The 20,157-nt window shown below is 43.4% G+C and overlaps 1 protein-coding gene across 10 annotated transcripts in view; it reads left to right on the top strand.

The window, feature by feature from the left end:
• sdk2b (sidekick cell adhesion molecule 2b) overlaps positions 1-20,157 on the top strand; it is a 506,291-nt gene that overhangs the window by 365,267 nt on the left and 120,867 nt on the right. For all 10 annotated transcript variants that reach the window (XM_055890147.1, XM_055890151.1, XM_055890145.1 and 7 more), the window contains exon 3: positions 18,019-18,125. In XM_055890147.1, the coding sequence (XP_055746122.1) occupies positions 18,019-18,125 (107 nt within the window). The remainder of the gene's footprint in view (positions 1-18,018; positions 18,126-20,157) is intronic.

Raw genomic sequence — 20,157 nt, 5'->3', positions numbered from 1 at the left:
AACTTCTTGGGGTTAGACCCACAGAGAGAGAACTGCTCCTTAAAGTAACTAACTTTGGCCTTCCGGATAGCCTGAGTGCACCTATTTCTCATTTGCCTGAACGAAAGCCAGTCAGCCTGAGTATGCGTGTGCCGAGCCTTGCGCCAAATGCAATTTTTAAGGTGGAAACTCTGAAAGATCACGGTCGAACCAGGGGCTGAACCTGTTTATAATTATAATTTTCTTTATTGGGCGTGTTTGTTAACAAAACCTCTGAAAATATCAAAATAGAAGGTTCAAGTGTCTTCGACAGTGCGGATCAAGCTGATTCTATACCATTTTACAGAGGCCAGTTCATGAAGGAAGGCTTGCTCATTAAAGTTTTTTAGCATGCGTCTATGACAAATCAGGACAGGTCGCACTGAGCAGCCGTTAGAACACAGGCTGTAAAACAGTGATCACTAAGGTCATTACAGAAAACACCAGACTGATACCCATCAGGATTATTTGTGAGGATAACATCGAGGAGAGTAGTATTTTCTGGGTGTTTGGAGTCATACCTTGTGGGATTGGTTAGAATAGGATGGGAGGCCAAGAGTCTGTGTAACCAAAAGAGAGTCAGAGTCCCGAGGTTGGGAACAAACTTATTCTTTCCCACGGTTGGGTAAAGAAAGTTTGTAGTCAACAAAGTATGCAGGAGTCATGAGGCAAATAGTGAAATAGCAAAATGCACAAGAAAAAATTGTAATAAATAATGACTTGGGGAAAGCCATTGTAAGTTCAGAGTCACTCGCCCCAACAGTGTGTGTGTGCTGGAGGCTATCGAAAGCTTAGGAAAGAGGGGTGACTGTGGTGGAGGTACCTGTACCAGACGGGGGAAGACAGGCCAGGGCAGGCGGTGAACAGATCGCCAGGTGGAATCCAAGCAGCAGTGCAGCAGGCAGCGGGAATAGGTGTCACACCCACTTGGGAGAAGCTTTTATTTCTGGAGGCAGATTCTTGTAGAAAATGCCAGTGAATGGTCTTTGAACAGCAGGAGGGGGCTTCAGAGGACGCTTCAAAGACTCCTGCCACTAGTTGGGCCCAAAGGCATAGACACCTTTTACTTCACACCTTAGTGCTAAATGAAGTTGTATCTGGTCTGTCCTTGCAAGCCTGGGAGCCTCAATTCAGCATTCAGTCCCCATAAAGTCAAATATATCATTGTAATATACTTTATTTTTCCTTTTTTTCTCTTTTTTTTTTCTTCTTCTTCTTGGCTTTCAAAATAGCATCAGACCAAACACTACTCACTCAGTTCCAGGTTGGATGGTGTCCTCAGGTCTAGGCTGTGTCTTTGCTAGTGCACACTCCGTGTAGCTTGGAAAAAGGAAACCTTGGAAGTAGTAATCTCTCCGGGTTAATTTTGGACAAAATTAGGTTGTAGGTTTGGAATTTTGATCTGGAGCGAAGGCCATGCTGTGGAGGGTAGCAACCTGCATATGTACAGCTATTAAAGCATTGCTCCTCTCCTCTCTTCCAAAACCCATCAGTCACAAGATGACTTTCCCAGCCTCAGCCACAGTGCTAGAGGTCCGGCTGCATGCCCACAACACTACTCCCACAGAGTCTAATCTATCCACAGGGTCCTCCAATTTCTAGCTCTGTCCAAGCTGTCTCAGTGTTAGACTAATGCTAATCAATTGGTCTAGTTCCAAAATGCAAAGGTTTGAATCACAAACCATATATACACATGGAGGGGATGTCTCTGTCCCCAGTGTCTGAGTGAGCATATAGGAGTAGCTGTTTCTTTATTAACCGGTCAACACAGAATAGCCGCATGTGCACACTCCCTCAAATCGTTTGGAGAAAATATTTATATTTTATTCAGCTTTGTTCAATTGAATTCTTTATACTATAAAATCATATAATATAATTCCACGGAATTATACACAAATCTTGTCTGCTAAATGAACTAGTGTAGCCCACAACCATTTGGCATAGCCACATTAGGACCTAACATAAGGACAACTCAGAGTATGCTATTCTTTTCTTCTGAAACGGACTACATTTTCTTCATATCTATATTACATGGATTTATTAGAATGGCTTCTAAGCCAGGAGATGCTAAATGTGTTTATGTTAATTAACGGTCAATTACCGTGAGACCGACAGTTATTTCCTTGACAATAACCGTCTGACATAATTTTGTGACCGCCACAGCCCTAGTACCAACCCACAAGGGTAGGCAACAACACATCTGCCGCGCTGATCCTCAACACTGGGGCCGCTCAGGAATGTGTGCTTAGTCCCCTCCTGTACTCCATGTTCACCCATGACCGCGTGGCCAAACACGACTCAACACAATCACTAAGTTTGCTGACGACACAACAGTGACCTGATTACCGACAACAATGAGACAGCCTATAGGGAGGAGGTCAGAGACCTGGCATTGTTGTGCCAGGTTAGCAACCTCTCCCTGAATGTGATGTCATGACGTTGGCCTGATGGGGGAGGTTTATGACCCCCAAAATACCTTTCCCCTTTTCTCTCTGTCTACTCTACAGAGTGACTCTTGGAAAGTCCTTTGTTAACATAGAGAGAGTCTTATAACACCAAAATAGTGGGAAAAGGAACCATATTTCGGTAATCCAACCAGCTGAAAATATGCGTTGGTACTTAAAGAATATGATGCCAGATCAGTTGTCATCTGAGACATTATTACTACTGATAGGATGACAAACTGTATCTTGGAAACATTATAGTTATCAGATTCACATGGAATTGTTGCGCAATTTAAATGTTTAAATATGAAACTATTTGTGAAAAGATTAAATGTAATTTAGCTTCTTAACTTCTTATGGCTGCAGTCCCGTTAACAGGATCGAAATGACAACAGCCAGTCGAAGTGCAGGGTGCCAAATTCAAAAAACAGAAATATCATAATTAAAATTCCTCAGACATTCATGTGTCTTATATCATTTTAAAGGTAATCTTGTTGTTAATCCCACCAAAGTGTCCGATTTCAAATAGGCTTTTCACCGAAAGCACTACAAACGATTATGTTAGGTGACCACAAAACCACAATAACCACAGCCATTTTTTCCAGCTAAAGATAGCTTTCACAAAAAACATAATAGAGATAAAATGAATCACTAACCTTCGATTATTTTCATCAGATGACACTCATAGGACTTCATGTTACACAATACATGCATGTTTTGTTTGATTAAGTTCATATTTATATCAAAAAATCTGAGTTTACATTGAGGCGTTAGATTCACTAGTTGCAAAAACATCAAGTGACTTTGCATAGCCACATCGTTTCAACAGAAATACTCAACATAAATATAAATGATAATACAAGTAATACACATAGAATTATAGATATACCTCTCCTTAATGCAACCACTGTGTCAGATTTAAAAAAAACTTTACGGAAATATAAACCATGCAATAATCTGAGACGGAGCTCAGATGATTAGCCAAATTAGCCACCATGTTGGACTCAACAGAAACCAGAAAATACATGATAAATGTTTCCTTACCTTTGATGAATTCATCAGAATGCAGTCCTAGGAACCAGGTCCACAATAAATGCTTGATTTGTTCGTTCATGTCCGTTATTTATGTCAAATTAGCTACTTTCGAATTGTTTACCAAATACCCTAACCAAAGTCTCAAAGCCCGACCACTATAACATGACGAAATGTCCAAACGTTCCGTTACAGTCAGTAGAAACATGGCAAACGATGTACTGAATCAATATTTAGAATGTTGTTAACATACATCTTGAATAACGTTCTAACCGGAGAATTAAATCGACTTCAATTGAGATGGAACAGAGCTGCCTCACATGAATGCACGTGTTGAATGGTCACCTCATGGCAGTGATTAGTAAATTCTGTCTCCTTCGACCCCCCTTCACATTAGAGTCATCAGACTTAGTTCTATTGACTGCTGACATCTAGTGGAAGCCGTAGGACGTGAAAACCCATCCATATCTCTCTTTATATTCAATAAGAGCTTGGTTGAAAATATGGCACCCCCAGCAAAAAATCCAATCCGGAGGTGGAACTTCTCAGGTTTTTGCCTGCCATATGAGTTCTGTTAATCTCACAGACTTAATTCAAACAGTTTTAGAAACTTTAGAGTGTTTTCTATTCAATACTAATAATAATATGCATATATTAGCAACTGAGACTGAGGAGCTGGCCGTTTACAATGGGCACCTTTCATCCAAGCTACTCAATACTGCCCCTTCAGCCATAAGAAGTTAATGAGAGAATGATTTGTCATAGAGTAAACTCTGCCAACTCAGTGGCCCCGCCCATGTGAACAGACAGTGGTTGTAAACTATGAAACACGGCCCTCTCTCTCAACCCTATATAAGCCCCTTTACGAAAATGTAACTTTCTGTTCCAAGGACGTGTGGACTTGAGGTCCCCACGTTGAAAGGACAAAGACCACCTACAAAACTAAGCCAACCTCAGCAAGAACCTAACGAAATTAGCATTGAATTTCAATATGAAGGTGACAACCTACACACCGGAAGGATGAATTTCGACTATACCAGCCAGAATATAGCATGAGCTTAAAGTATGGCAACTTGGTATGAACTTTGAACTCTTATTCACTAAAGAAGTGATACCTCCTAGCCGCTGCGTTAGCGCAGCAACTGTAGACGTGGGATAGGAGAGGACGGGCAGAGTATCCATTCTACCACGCTCCAGTTCACCACTAGACATTCTTCGGAGGACCAGAGATCCATGCTGGACCAACGCGCCTACTATCTACGACCAATCTACCGAAGCACAGCTCAGAGTAAATATTTAGTGCATTTTCCTTTTTCAAATGGGCGGTAATTTAGAATGCATAAGATACGGTATTTACGATAGCATAGCTTCTCCCTTTGTTACTCAGTCTTCCCACTCTTTCATTCAAAACCCAACCCCCTTTCTTTGTGTAACCAGCCGTCATATCTGTTCCGTCCGCTAAGGACGTTTTCCTTTATGACATCATTTGTAATCAATGTATGATCCATTCTGTGTAGATGTAATTCTGTGTGATTATTTAGGTATTTAGTAAATAAATAATCAAACCAAATTTTCTATTGCTGACTCAACTTGTTAGCCAGGGTTCGTGAAGATAACCAAGAATTTACAACTTTCAGATGAAACTGAATAAGGCGGCGATTAAATATTGACTGCTATTGATGTAAAATATTACCAGGTCTTTAAGAGTTTATTCGGAAGATAACAGCTCTATAAACATTATTTTGTGGTGCCCCAACTTTCTAGTTAATTACATATGTATGATTAGCTTAATCAGGTAATATTAATTACAGAGAAATTATTTTATAGAATAGCATGTCATATCACTTAATCTGGCATAGCCAAAGACACGACAGTGAGCAAGACAAAGGAGCTGATCGTGTACTACAGAAAAAGGCAGGCCGAACAGGCCCCCATTGACATCGACGGGGCTGTAGTGGAGCGGGTTGAGAGTTTCAAGTTCCTTGGTGTCCACATCACCAACGAACTATCATGGTCCAAACACACCAAGACGGTCGTGAAGAGGGCACGTCAACACCTTTTAACCCTCAGGAGACTGAAAAGATTTGTCATGGTTCCCCAGATCCTCAAAAAGTTGCACCATCGAGAGCATCCTGACCAGTTGCATCACTGCCTGGTCCGGCAACTGCTCTGCATCTGACCGTACGGCGCTACAGAGGGTAGTGCGTACATCACTGGGGCCAAGCTTCCAGCCATCCAGGACCTATATACTAGGCGGTGTCAGAGAAAAGCCCAAAAAATTGTCAAAGACTCCAGCCACCCTAGTCATAGACTGTTCTCTCTACTACCACACGGCAAGCGGTACCGGAGCGCCAAGTCTAGGTCCAAAGGCTCCTTAACAGCTTCTACCCCCAAGCCATAAGACTGCTGAACAATTAATCAAATGGCCAGCCGTACAATTTACATTGACACCCCCCCATTTGTTTTTACACTGCTGTTACTCGCTGTTTATTATCTATGCATAGCCACTTTACCCCCACCTACATGTACAAATTACCTCGACTAACCTGTACCCCCGCACATTGACTCGGTACCGGTACCCCTTGTTTATAGCCTCGTTATTGTTATTTTATTGTGTTACTTGTTAAGATTTTTTACCTTATTTTGTTTGGTAAATATTTTCTTAACTCTTTCTTGCACTGCATTGTTGGTCAAGGGATTATAAGTAAGCATTTCACGGGAAGGTAACCTGTTGTATTCGGCACATGTGACAAATACAGTTTGATTTGATTTGACAAGGCGCACTGTAATTTATTTTTAAATGATCACCAACACTGATCAATAGGCATAACACAAACTCATCCTTAAGGTATTGTTGTTCTAAATTAAATCAACCTCTTCACCCTCATCATTCAGTTAGTCCTAATTTAAATTTGATTGTGAAGTAATTCCATCCATTTGTCATTCATTCAGTGGGCTGGCATGGTTTGCTTCGCTGGATAGGATATGTTTTACATTATTCTAAAGGCTTACTGCAACACGTAGCATGTTTTCATTCCCCTTACAATACATTTGATTAGTAATAGAGTTACAGTAAAGACAACAGTCCCATAACAGCATCTTTTTACAAAGTCAAACGTAAAATAGAATGTTATCAATTTATCAAATTATCTGCTGCTGATGAATAGACATAACACAACTCATCATTATACTATTGTTTTTCTAAATGAAATCAACCTCTTCACCCTCCTTATTATTCAGTTAGGCCTAATTTAAATTCCATTGTGAAGTAAGGTGCACAATTATCGCCCATTCATCAATCAATCAATCAAGTTTATTTTATATAGCCCTTTGTACATCAGCTAATATCTCGCTAATATAAGTGCTGTACAGAAACCCAACCTAAAACCCCAAACAGCAAGCAATGCAGGTGTAGAAGCACGGTGGCTGGGAAAAACTCCCTAGAAAGGCCAAAACATAGGAAGAAACCTAGAGAGGAACCAGGCTATGAGGGGTGGCCAGTCCTCTTCTGGCTGTGCCGGGTGGAGATTATAACAGAACATGGCTAAGATGTTCAAAATGTTCATAAATGACAAGCATGGTCAAATAATAATCAGGAATAAATGTCAGTTGGCTTTTCATAGCCGATCATTTAGAGTTGAAAACAGCAGGTCTGGGACAGGTAGCACGTCCGGTGGACAGGTCAGGGTTCCATAACCGCAGGCAGAACAGTTGAAACTGGAACAGCAGCAAGGCCAGGTGGACTGGGGACAGCAAGGAGTCAATCACCACCTTCCGGAGACACCTGAAACCCCACCTCTTTAAGGAATACCTTGGATAGGATAAAGTAATCCTTCTGACCCCCCCTTAAAAGATTTAGATGCACTATTGTAAAGTGGCTGTTCCACTGGATATCATAAGGTGAATGCACCAATTTGTAAGTCGCTCTGGATAAGAGTGTCTGCTAAATGACTTAAATGTAATGTAAATGTAATGCCCGGTCGTCCTGACGCATGGTCCTTGGGCTCAGGTCCTCCGAGAGAGAGAAAGAAAGAGAGAATTAGAGAGAGCATACTTAAATTCACACAGGACACTGGATAAGACAGGAGAAGTACTCCAGATATAACCAACTGACCCTAGCCCCCCGACACATAAACTACTGCAGCATAAATACTGGAGGCTGAGACAGGAGGGGTCAGGAGACACTGTGGCCCCATCCGATGATACCCCCGGACAGGGCCAAACAGGAAGGATATAACCCCACCCACTTTGCCAAAGCACAGCCCCCGCACCACTAGAGGGATATCTTCAACCACCAACTTACAATCCTGAGACGAGGCCGAGTATAGCCCACAAAGATCTCCACCACAGCACAAACCAAGGGGGGGCGCCAACCCAGACAGGAAGATCACATCAGTAACTCAACCCACTCAAGTGACGCACCCCTCCCAGGGACGGCATGAAAGAGCACCAGTAAGTCAGTGACTCAGCCCCTGTAATAGGGTTAGAGGCAGAGAATCCCAGTGGAGAGAGGGGAACCGGCCAGGCAGAGACAGCAAGGGTGGTTCGTTGCTCCAGAGCCTTTCCGTTCACCTTCACACTCCTGGGCCAGACTACAAACAATCATATGACCTACTGGAGAGATAAGTCTTCAGTAAAGACTTAAAGGTTGAGACCGAGTCTGCGTCTCTCACATGGGTAGGCAGACCATTCCATGAAAATGGAGATCTATAGGAGAAAGCCCTGCCTCCAGCTGTTTGCTTAGAAATTCTAGGGACAGTTAGGAGGCCTGTGTCTTGTGACCGTAGCGTACGTGTAGATATGTACGGCAGGACCAACTCGGAAAGATAGGTAGGAGCAAGCCCATGTTACGCTTTAATAGTAAAACCTTGAAATCAGCCCTTGCCTTAACAGGAAGCCAGTGTAGGGAAGCTAGCACTGGAGTAATATGATCAAATTTCTTGGTTCTAGTCAGGATTCTAGCAGCCGTATTTAGCACTAACTGAAGTTTATCTAGTGCTTTATCCAGGAAAGTAGAGCATTGCAGTAGTCTAACCTAGAAGTAACAAATGTATGGATTAATTTTTCTGCATAATTTTTGGACAGAACATTTCTGATTTTTGCAATGTTACGTAGATGTTAAAAAGCTGTCCTTGAAACAGTCTTGATATGTTTGTCAAAAGAGAGATCAGGGTCCAGAGTAACGCCGAGGTCCTTCACAGTTTTATTTGAGATGACTTTACAACCATCAAGATTAATTGTCAGATTTGACAGAAGATCTCTTTGTTTCTTGGGACCTAGAACAAGCATCTCTGTTTTGTCCGAGTTTAAAAGTAGAACGTTTTCAGCCATCCACTTCCTTATGTCTGAAACACAGGCTTCTAGCGAGGGCAATTTTGGGGCTTCACCATGTTTCATTGAAATGTACAGCTGTGTGTCATCCGCATAGCAGTGAAAGTTAACATTATGTTTTCGAATGACATCCCCAAGAGGTAAAATATATAATGAAAACAATAGTGGTCCTAAAACGGAACCTTGAGGAACACCGAAATGTACAGTTGATTTGTCAGAGGACAAACCATTCACAGAGACAAACTGATATCTTTCCGACAGATAAGATCTAAACCAGGCCAGAACTTGTCCATGTAGACCAATTTCGGTTTCCAGTCTCTCCAAAAGAATGTGGTGATCGATGGTGTCAAAGGCAGCACTAAGGTCTAGTAGCACGAGGACAGATGCAGAGCCTCGGGCTGACGCCATTAAAAGGTCATTTACCACCTTCACAAGTGCAGTCTCAGTGCTATGATGGGGTCTAAAACCAGACTGAAGCATTTCGTATACATTGTTTGTCTTCAGGAAGGCAGTGAGTTGCTGCGCAACAGCTTTTTCAATTTTTTTTATAGGAATGGAAGATTCGATATAGGCCGATAGTTTTTTATATTTTCCGGGTCAAGGTTTGGCTTTTTCAAGAGAGGCTTTATTACTGCCACTTTTAGTGAGTTTGGTACACATCCAGTGGATAGAGAGACGTTTATTATGTTCAACATAGGAGGGCCAAGCACATGAAGCAGCTCTTTCAGTAGTTTAGTTGGAATAGGATCCAGTATGCAGCTTGAAGGTTTAGAGGCCATGATTATTTTCACCATTGTGTCAAGAGATATAGTACTAAAACACTTAAGTGTCTCTCCCGATCCCAGGCCCTGGCAGAGCTGTGCAGATCCAGAACAGCTAAGCCCTGGAGGAATACGCAGATTTAAAGAGGAGTCCGTAATTTGCTTTCTAATGATCATGATCTTTTCCTCAAAGAAGTTCATGAATTTATCACTGCTGAAGTGAAAGCCATCCTCTCTTGGGGAATGCTGCTTTTTAGTTAGCTTTGCAACAGTATCAAAAATAAATGTTGGATTGTTCTTATTTTCCTCAAATAAGTTGGAAAAGTAGGATAATCGAGCAGTAGTGAGGGCTCTTCGTAACTGCACGGTACTGTCTTTCCAAGCTAGTCGTAAGACTTCCAGCTTGGTGTGGCGCCATTTCCATTCCAATTTTCTGCTTCAGAGCTCGGGTATTTTCTGTATACCAGGGAGCTAGTTTCTTATGACAAATGTTTTTCGTTTTTAGGGGTGCAACTGCATCTAGGGTATTGCGCAAGGTTAAATTGAGTTCCTCAGTTAGGTGGTTAACTGATTTTTGCTATTTGTCATTCATTCAGTGAGGAGAGAGAGAGACACATTAGCGCCTGGCTGGGTACCATCATCTTCAGTAAATTGTCTTGGTGGGTTAAGTTGGGAATAGGTAAAAAGGCTCTTAATACTTTTCTGTTTGTGATTCAAAATTCAAACAAATGAGCAGTGTTAAATACACACGTTTAGGAAAAGTCAGGGAAGGAGCAGGACATACAGTTGAAGTCGGAAGTTTACATACACCTTAGACAACTACATTTCAACTCAGTTTTTCACAATTCCTGATATTTAATTCCAGTAAAAATTCCCTGTCTTAGGTCAGTTAGGATAACCACTTTTTTTAAGAATGTAAAATGTCAGAATAACAGTAGAGAGAATGATTTATTTCAGCTTTTATTTCTTTCATTACATTCCCAGTTGGTCAGAAGTTTACATACACTCAATTAGTATTTGGTAGCATTGCGTTTAAATTGTTTAACTTGGATCAAATGTTTCGGGTAGCCTTCCACAAGCTTCCCACAATAAGTTGGGCGAATTTTGGCCCATTACTCCTGACAAAGCTGGTGTAACTGAGTCAGGTTTGTCGGCCTACTTGCTCGCACACGCTTTTTCAATTCTGCCCACAAATTTGCTATAGGGTTGAGGTCAGGGCTTTGTGATGGCCAGTCCAATACCTTGACTTTGTTGTCATTAAGCCATTTTGCCACAACTTTCGATGTATGCTGGGGTCATTATCCATTTGGAAGACCCATTTACGACCAAGCTTTTTCTTCCTGATTGATATTTTGAGATGTTGCTTCAATATATCCACATCATTTTCCCTCCTCATGAAGCCATCTATTTTGTGAAGTGCACCAGTCCCTCCTGCAGCAAAGCACCCCCACAACATGATACTGCTACCCCCGTGATTCACGGTTGGGATGGTGTTCTTCGGCTTGCAAGGCTCACCCTTTTTCCTCCAAACATAACGATGGTCATTATGGCTAAACAGTTATATTTTTGTTTCATCAGACCAGAGGAAAGTTCTCCAAAAATTATGATCTTTGTCCCCATGTGCAGTTGCAAACTGTAGTCTGGCTTTTTTATGGCGGTTTTGAAACAGTGGCTTCTTCCTTGCTGAGCGGCCTTTCAGGTTATGTCGATATAGGACTCATTTTACTGTGGATATAAATATTTTTGTACCTGTTTCCTCCAGCATCTTCACAAGGTCCTTTGCTGTTGTTCTGGGATTGATTTGCACTTTTCGCACCAAAGTATGTTCATCTCTAGGAAACAGAACGCATCTCCTTCCTGAGCGGTATGATGGCTGCATGGTCCCATTGTGTTTATACTTGCGTACTCTTGTTTGTACAGATGAACGTGGTACCTTCAGGCATTTGGAAATTGCTCTCAAGGATGAATCAGACTTGTGGAGGACCACAATTCTTTTTCTGTGGTTTTGGCTGATTTCTTTTAATTTTCCCATGATGTCAAGCAAAGAGGCAGTGAGTTTGAAGGTAGGCCTTGAAATACATCCACAGGTACACCTCCAAATGACTCAAATTATGTCAATTAGTCTATCAGAAGCTTCTAAAGCCATGACATAATTTTCTGGAATTTTCCAAGCTGTTTAAAGGCACAGTCAACTTAGTGTATGTAAACTTCTGACCCACTGGAAGTGTGATACAGTGAATGATAAGTGAAATAATCTGTCTGTCAACTGGTTGTAAAAATTACTTGTCATGCACAAAGTGGATGTCCTAACCGACTTGCCAAACCTATAGTTTGTTAACAAGAATGTGTGGAGTGGTTGAAAAACGAGTTTTAATGACTCCAACCTAAGTGTATGTAAACTTTCAACTTCAACTGTAGCTTAGCAAATGTCAGTGGCCGTTGGCCTACGGCAGTCCAATTTTGTTTACAGTACAACATTAAACAAGATTTTACAGTAATTTAAATCAGAATACAGCAGCATACTGTCATTTTATAGAAATGACACCTCCACATTGTTGTATATATTTACTTTATTTTTACTGCAACTTTAGGCAAAGTGCAGAAATGTATTCTTCGCAAATAAACATATAGTATTTGTATTTGTATTTAGTCAATGTCTATTATGCTCATAGACCTGGTGGCTCAGCAGTAACTTCAAGTAGCTAGCAATCAAGAGGTTGTGAGTTCAAAGGTTGAGTCCCAAGTAAGCAGCATACTGTCCATTAACACCTTCATTTAGCTGTAAAAATACAGTAACTAGTTGTAGATTTGAAAGTGAATTATTCTTAATGACATTTGACATCTTGGCTTTCACATGTGCTCAAATGTTGTCACATGTAATTTCATGGTATCACATGTTGAAATGTTACATCCCCATGTTGTCCAATAGAATTCACATGAGATCATGTTTTCACATGTGCTCAAATGTTGTCACATGTGTAGTGTCATGGTATCACATGTTGACATTTTGCAACCTCATGTTGTCACATTTATTTCACAATAACTTCACAAAATTGTGTTCTCACAAATTGACATGTTGTCACGTGTAGTTTTAGGCTTCCACGTGCAGCAGGTAGATATTCAGATTGCAAGGCTGAGTAGGTAAGAAACTTAAGAGAGGTTGACAGAGAGGGAGGGAGTGAATGAGGCAGGAAGAGGGAGGAGAGGAGAAGACAGTGAATGACAGGTGCCTGGGGCGATGGGGGTATCAGGGATGGGAGGAGCCAGAGAAGGCTGTAATAACCTGTCTGTAATGAGGTATCAAACCATATTAGTTCTGGGGTTAGCACAGAGCAAGACCAGCCAACTGGACTAAATGACTTCTGGTGTGAAGTCTATTAGTGTTAATGGCCTAATTAGGAGCGATTGTTAAGCTAGTGACGTTAGTGAGGCTGCTTCTTGTTGTGTTCGCCAGGTCAATTAAGACCGGCTAGCGCAGGTAAACAGAATGGGTGTTTTGTATGTACTGAATGTAGTGCAGCATGCTATGGAAGTAGCAGATTGAATCAGAGGGATCCCCTGCAGTAATGCGGAGAGCGAGGTAGAAAGAGAGGGGGGAGGGATAGGTAGAGGAGAAGAGAAAGCTGACAAGTGATGTTTTGTGCGCCGCAGTCTAACCTTGCGGAAGAATGTGGAGAATTCAGTCTTGAGCCAGAACCTTCAGGGTGACTTTAGCCCGAGTTTCCTCCCCCTTTCCCTCTCTCGCTATAATGAATACAATTAACCTTTGCGGAGCTCAGTGCGGTGTGCGTGGCGTCCAGCAGGCTGGGGGAGTCAGCAGGGTGGTGGAGTCAGCAGGTTGCGGGAGTCAGCAGGGTGCAGGGATGTTGGAGAGTGATTGATTGATGTTCCATTGGACAGTTACTCTGTGTCATGTCCCCTTTAATTGGTCTGGGGAGGAGTGGAGGAGTTGAGAGAGGGATGGAGAGAAAAGGAGAAGGGATGGAGAGAGGGAGGGAGGAGAGAAAAGGAGAAGGGATGGAGAGAAAAGGAGAAGGGATGGAGAGAGGGATGGAGAGAAAAGGAGAAGGGATGGAGAGAGGGATGGAGAGAAAAGGAGAAGGGATGAAGAGAGGGATGGAGAGAAAAGGAGAAGGGATGGAGAGAGGGATGGAGAGAAAAGGAGAAGGGATGAAGAGAGGGATGAAGAGAAAAGGAGAAGGGATGAAGAGAGGGATTGGGAGAAGGATCGAGAGAGGGATGGAGAGAGGGATGGAGAGAAAAGGAGAAGGGATGAAGAGAGGGATGGAGAGAAAAGGAGAAGGGATGGAGAGAGGGATGGAGAGAAAAGGAGAAGGGATGAAGAGAGGGATGGAGAGAAAAGGAGAAGGGATGAAGAGAGGGATTGGGAGAAGGATCGAGAGAGGGATGGAGAGGGATGGAAAGGAGGAGTGAAGAGAGGGATGGAGAGAGTCTGAAAGGGTGACACTACCCTTACGGGAAAACCAAATGAATTTGACGTGGTCACATGATTTAATGTGAAGTTAATGTGATAACAATATGTGAACCCTTGTCTTCCAAAAAGGATTATTCTGATCAAAACAGTTAGTGGTAGAACCCTAACCCTCCGCAAAAAAACACTTTGGAAACCTTTTTTCTAAGAGTATATTGGAGGGCAAGGTCCAAGATCCATTCTGTCGCATCTTCTTCTTGTATGGAGGAAAGAGGAGGAATCAATGATTTGAGAAGCAGCCATAGTGCATCCAAAAATCACAAGAACATCTAGAAAAATAGGTGTGAATGAAGCCCATAGGAATGCCAGTGGGCATAGAAACATAGCAGTCAACAGGGTCAGTAAGGGTTAATATTGACATGACTGGTCCTCATCTCTAGCCAGTTCCAGACAGACCTTGTTCTCTTTCTTTCACCAAATGATGTGCGTCTAGCTGGCCTGCTTGTTGTCTATTTCCCCTCCCTTCCCCTTCCCTCCCTCCCTCTAACTCACTCTCTCTCACTATTTTTCTCTCTCCTATCTCGCTATCTATCTATCTATCTCTTCTCATCTTATCCCCTCTGTCTTGGCGTATCTCTTTACCTTTCCCACTCTATTGTGTCTATTGATCTTCATCTGAGGTCAATAGCTTTTTAAAGCACCAAGATCGAAACTCCAGCTGATCCTCCTCTATCCTCCCTTGCTTTCTCTCCTCTCTCTCTCTCTATCCTCCCTTGCTTTCTTTCCTCTCTCTCTATCCTCCCTTGCTTTCTTTCCTCTCTCTCTCTCTCTATCCTCCCATGTTTTCTCTCCTCTCTCTCTCTATCCTCCCTTGCTTTCTCTCCTCTCTCTCTCTATCCTCCCTTGCTTTCTCTCCTCTCTCTCTCTCGATCCTCCCTTGCTTTCTCTCCTCTCTCTCTCTCTCTATCCTCCCTTGCTTTCTCTCCTCTCTCTCTCTCGATCCTCCCTTGCTTTCTCTCCTCTCTCTCTCTCTCTATCCTCCCTTGCTTTCTCTCCTCTCTCTCTCTCTATCCTCCCTTGCTTTCTCTCTTCTCTCTCTCTGTATCCCCCCTTGCTTTCTCTTTCCCTCGTCGCTCTCTGTCTCTGTCTCTGTCCCCCTTTTCTGCAGCATTGATCCGCAGGGTCAGGGAGTGCTTTCCCACTACAGGAATTTGTAGCCCAAGGTCACCAGGTTATGTGCCTTTATATCTATCTGTCGGATCGCAGACAGGAACCGCTTGGAATGCTTTCAAAGTTAAGTGAGTAAGTGGCGTGACTGTGAAGAAAAGGGTTTAATTTACTGGAGCTATTTAGAGCCAGAGCTCAGATCATAACTTTTAGATTGTGTAATCTAATTTAACTCAGTATTAACATGTTACTGTGTGTCAGTTAAATGTTCTGACAACTTATCAGGGCAGAATGACATCGTTTTGAAGACTTGTCTTGTAACATGACTGATGACGTGAAGGTGTTAAAGATAGGTCTGTTAACTGTTTCTGAAATACCAGCACAATACAGCCCTGGTTACAGGCGTTGTGAACAGCTCACCCTATTGGTTGTGTGTTGTAACGTCAGTCTGGCTCCAAGAAGAGAGTTGCAGTACCACCAGTATTTTATGTCAACAATCTCTGATTATCACACGGAGAGTTTGTGCAAGAAAATGTATAGACCAGACACTCTCTTTGTTTTGAAAAAAAAAGCCTTAAAGTCAGAGTAGCTAAATAGACCAAAGGAAAGATTAGATTAGACAGAGTCCCAGATGTAATTGCAGGGTATAATTGCAGGTAGCTGCCTATTGGTGGCTATTCAGTAGCCTGATGGTCTGGGGTGAAAGCTATTGGCCAGTCCGACAGTTTTTGCAATGATGGTCATATACTGCCCGTTTCTGAGTGATGGAAGCGTCTAGAACAGGCCATGTCTCGGGTGGCTGAAGTCCTCCATGATCTTCTTGGCCTTCCGACACCTGGGCAGGCAGTGGGCACACATTGGTGCGTTTGGCTGACCGTACCACACACTGTAGAGCCTTACAGTCAGCGGCGGTGGAGTTGCCGTACCAGGCTGTAAATGCAGTCCGACAGAATGCTCTCGATGGTGTTCCTATACAACACTGTGAGGGCCCTCAGGGACAGGCCTAATTTTTTAAGCATCCTGAGGTTGAAGAGGCACTGTTGTGCCGCCTTCACCACGGTTTGACCCATTTAACTCCTCGGAGATCTGTACGCCGAGGAACTTGACGTTTTTGCCCGTCTCCACAGCGGCCCCATTGATGAGGATGGGGGTGTGCCCAGCCTGGTTCCTCAGTCAGCTCCTTAGTTTTGCCGACATTGATGGAGAGGTTGTTTACCTGGCACCACACAGTCAGAGTGCCTACCTCCTTTCTGTAGGCCGTCTCGTCGTTGTTGGTAATCAGGCCTTCTACTATCGTGCCATCAGTGAACTTGATGATGGAGTTGGAACAGTGTGAGGGAGTAGAGGAAGGGACTGAGGACGCACCCTTGTGGTACCCCCGTGTTGAGGATCAGTGTGGAGGAGGTAATTTTGCAAACCGTCAGAAAGTCCAGGACCCAGTTGCATAGGGAGATATGTTCCTTTGGTTTAGTGGAGTCTGGCTCCCTGAGCAATCTGACCAAAGCTCCAGGGCTTGTGTTTGATTCCAGTTTCAAACACATCGAAGCGAGACAAGGGACTCTGACCGTTCAAAAGTTTCCTATTACTCACCAGTGACCAAGGAGAGTCTAGATGTTATCTCTGCTTTCTCTGCATTTCTCCTTTTGTGGTAATTTCCTTGTGTGATATCCCCCACTTTCATAGCAGACATTTACTGTACCCAGACTTAGAAAGCATGACTTACTAAGTGTGTGTTAGTGCTTTATCATTAATTTGACATTATTACTACGTCCGGCTAAAAGGGGTATGGTATTGTATATTATGTGTTTGGGTGCCCCCACATGGGGAGGAGTTGGTACTGCAGCTCCATGGGGTGTACCGTGAACTGAAGATTCTCAATTGCATACTCCTCGCTTCCTCTCTCATCACCTCCTTCACAAAACCCATTGGAGGAGAAGGTTAGAGGGAGGGACCTTTTCCAGCCAATGGATTTTGACGAGGAAAGAGGAGACAAGGAGTATGCAATTGAGAGGAGGGTGTGGGTGGGCTGGTGGCTGCTGGATACATAAGACCTACATTGTTATTGTTGTTGTTGTTGTGCTTGTTGTTGTTTTTGACTCTCTAGGGTCTGCTTCAGTAATACATTCAGGAATAGATGAGGAGGTATATGTAATCCCACAGTTTGTGTGTGTGTGTGTGTGTGTGTGTGTGTGTGTGTGTGTGTGTGTGTGTGTGTGTGTGTGTGTGTGTGTGTGTGTGTGTGTGTGTGTGTGTGTGTGTGTGTGTGTGTGTGTCTGTGAGTGCTCCTCTAATCTCTTGGGGGTAATTTCCCTCTGGGAATAGATGAACTTGAGAGTCATTATCATCAGGCTGTATGTAGGCTCATTTCTCTCTCACTCTCTCTCCCTCTCTCTCTCTCTCTCTCTTTTCTCCTTGACTTTCTTTGTTTAATTATCTTCTCTTTCTGCAATAGCATAGTTGTACCTTTTTTGTTGAATGTACATAATTGTTGTTCTGATGTGGGTGTATTGTATGTTTTCCAGTCATGTGGGTGTATTGTATGTTTTCCAGTCATGTGGGTGTATTGTATGTTTTCTAGTCATGTGGGTGTATTGTATGTGTTCCAGTCATGTGGGTGTATTGTGTGTGTTCCAGTCATGTGGGTGTATTGTGTTTGTTCCAGTCATGTGGGTGTATTGTATGTGTTCCAGTCATGTGGGTGTATTGTGTGTGTTCCAGTCATGTGGGTGTATTGTGTGTGTTCCAGTCATGTGGGTGTATTGTGTGTGTTCCAACTCTCTGATGAGTGTGTATTGGAGATGTTCCAGATATATAATGTGTGTGCGTTTTGCAGGTACCTGATTCCCTCCCTGGACCGTTCCCATGCTGGCTTCTACCGCTGTATCGTCAGGAACCGTGTTGGAGCCTTACTACAGAGGAGGACTGAAGTACAGGTGGCATGTAAGTGACTGTGTGTGTGTGTGTGTGTGTGTGTGTGTGTGTGTGTGTGTGTGTGTGTGTGTGTGTGTGTGTGTGTGTGTGTGTGTGTGTGTGTGTGTGTGTGTGTGTGTGTGTGTGTGTGTGTGTGTGTGTGTGTGTGTGTGTGTGTGTGTGTGTGTAATTGCAAGTGTGTCTGTGTGTGTGCAAGTGGAAACAACTCCGATATTGATTGTAGGTAGTGTGTGACTATCCCCCTGACAGTGTGACTGTATCCAGGTAGGTGCCCTTGCTAGGAGCTGTGGGAGAGTGGGACATCTGCGTCAGGGGGTAAAAGATCTACCTGCATCTCATTTTCTGAGCGTTTGTCCCCCCAGACAGCTGTTCCACTCAACCCTCTCATTAGATGGATTATGTTGTGCTGTTGTTTTTAACTTTCCACCATTTTATAATATGACTCCCACTTATTTTATTCCCTTCTTTGTCAACAACATCTGTTAGTCTCAGAGAGTTTTGAATATGTTTCCATAAATTCAGCTTGAAGTTAAAGTACTCCCCTCCCTAGCATTCATTCTACTCTTATCACCACTGTATTATCACTGCAAGCAGGCAGACTGGTGTGGCGGTCAAGACGGTGTCACGGTGAATGTATTTCCCTTTCATCTCACCGTGTGTTGGCCCCTACTTGTCCCGTGACACTAGATGGACCCCCCTTCAAGTTAATCAGCAGTCATTCTGGCTGCAACTTTTTAACTGTAATTAATATAGTTCAATATATGCTATCGCAAAAATGTTGATGAAGGCCTTGGGTAACATTAGAATATGATTTATATTTTATTTCAAATAACACATTTTCATTAGTTTATGTTACTCTAGGCTATATGTAAAAAATGATAAAAGAGAATTTAAAAAAACACATTTCAAGGGTTCAATCAATTTTATTCATTGGCATTGGGCCTGTAACTGAAAGGTTGCTGGATTGAATCTCCTAGCTGACAAGATACAAATCTGTCATTCTGCCCCTGAGCAAGGCAGTTAACCCACTCTTCCCTGGGCACCGAAGACGTGGATGTTGATTATGGCAGCCCCCGCACCTCTCTGATTCAGAGTCCTGATAAGACTGCTGGGATTCAGTTGACTGATAAAGGATACATGCCATTTTAAGATGATAATTTGAATGGATCAATACAATAGAAGGGTCCGCCCTATTCTTCTTTCACAGTTGGTGATTACATCATTTTGCATTGTTCGCTTTCCCTCACTCATCAAGTCACCTATTCTCCCCCATCATACTATACTTCATTTATTGAATCTCTTGTTGTATGTGTGAAATTAGTTTCGTTATAGTTTAGGTTCACTTTCGAGGCAATTATCGGGGGGGATTATCAGCTGGGCACTGCACTTTCAACTGTCTGAAGGAGCAGAGCAGGCCCTACTGTCTGAAGGAGCAGAGCAGGCCCTACTGTTGGAAGGAGCAGAGCAGGCCCTACTGTTGGAAGGAGCAGAGCAGGCCCTACTGTCTGAAGGAGCAGAGCAGGCCCTACTGTCTGAAGGAGCAGAGCAGGCCCTACTGTCTGAAGGAGCAGAGCAGGCCCTACTGTTGGAAGGAGCAGAGCAGGCCCTACTGTTGGAAGGAGCAGAGCAGGCCCTACTGTCTGAAGGAGCAGAGCAGGCCCTACTGTCTGAAGGAGCAGAGCAGGCCCTACTGTCTGAAGGAGCAGAGCAGGCCCTACTGTTGGAAGGAGCAGAGCAGGCCCTACTGTCTGAAGGAGCAGAGCAGGCCCTACTGTCTGAAGGAGCAGAGCAGGCCCTACTGTCTGAAGGAGCAGAGCAGGCCCTACTGTCTGAAGGAGCAGAGCAGGCCCTACTGTCTGAAGGAGCAGAGCAGGCCCTACTGTCTGAAGGAGCAGAGCAGGCCCTACTGTCTGAAGGAGCAGAGCAGGCCCTACTGTCGGAAGGAGCAGAGCAGGCCCTACTGTCTGAAGGAGCAGAGCAGGCCCTACTGTCGGAAGGAGCAGAGCAGGCCCTACTGTCTGAAGGAGCAGAGCAGGCCCTA

This window comes from Salvelinus fontinalis, chromosome 30 (assembly GCF_029448725.1).
Source record: "Salvelinus fontinalis isolate EN_2023a chromosome 30, ASM2944872v1, whole genome shotgun sequence".
Classification (NCBI taxonomy): domain Eukaryota; kingdom Metazoa; phylum Chordata; class Actinopteri; order Salmoniformes; family Salmonidae; genus Salvelinus; species Salvelinus fontinalis.
This window is presented reverse-complemented; position numbering and strand designations above follow the sequence as displayed.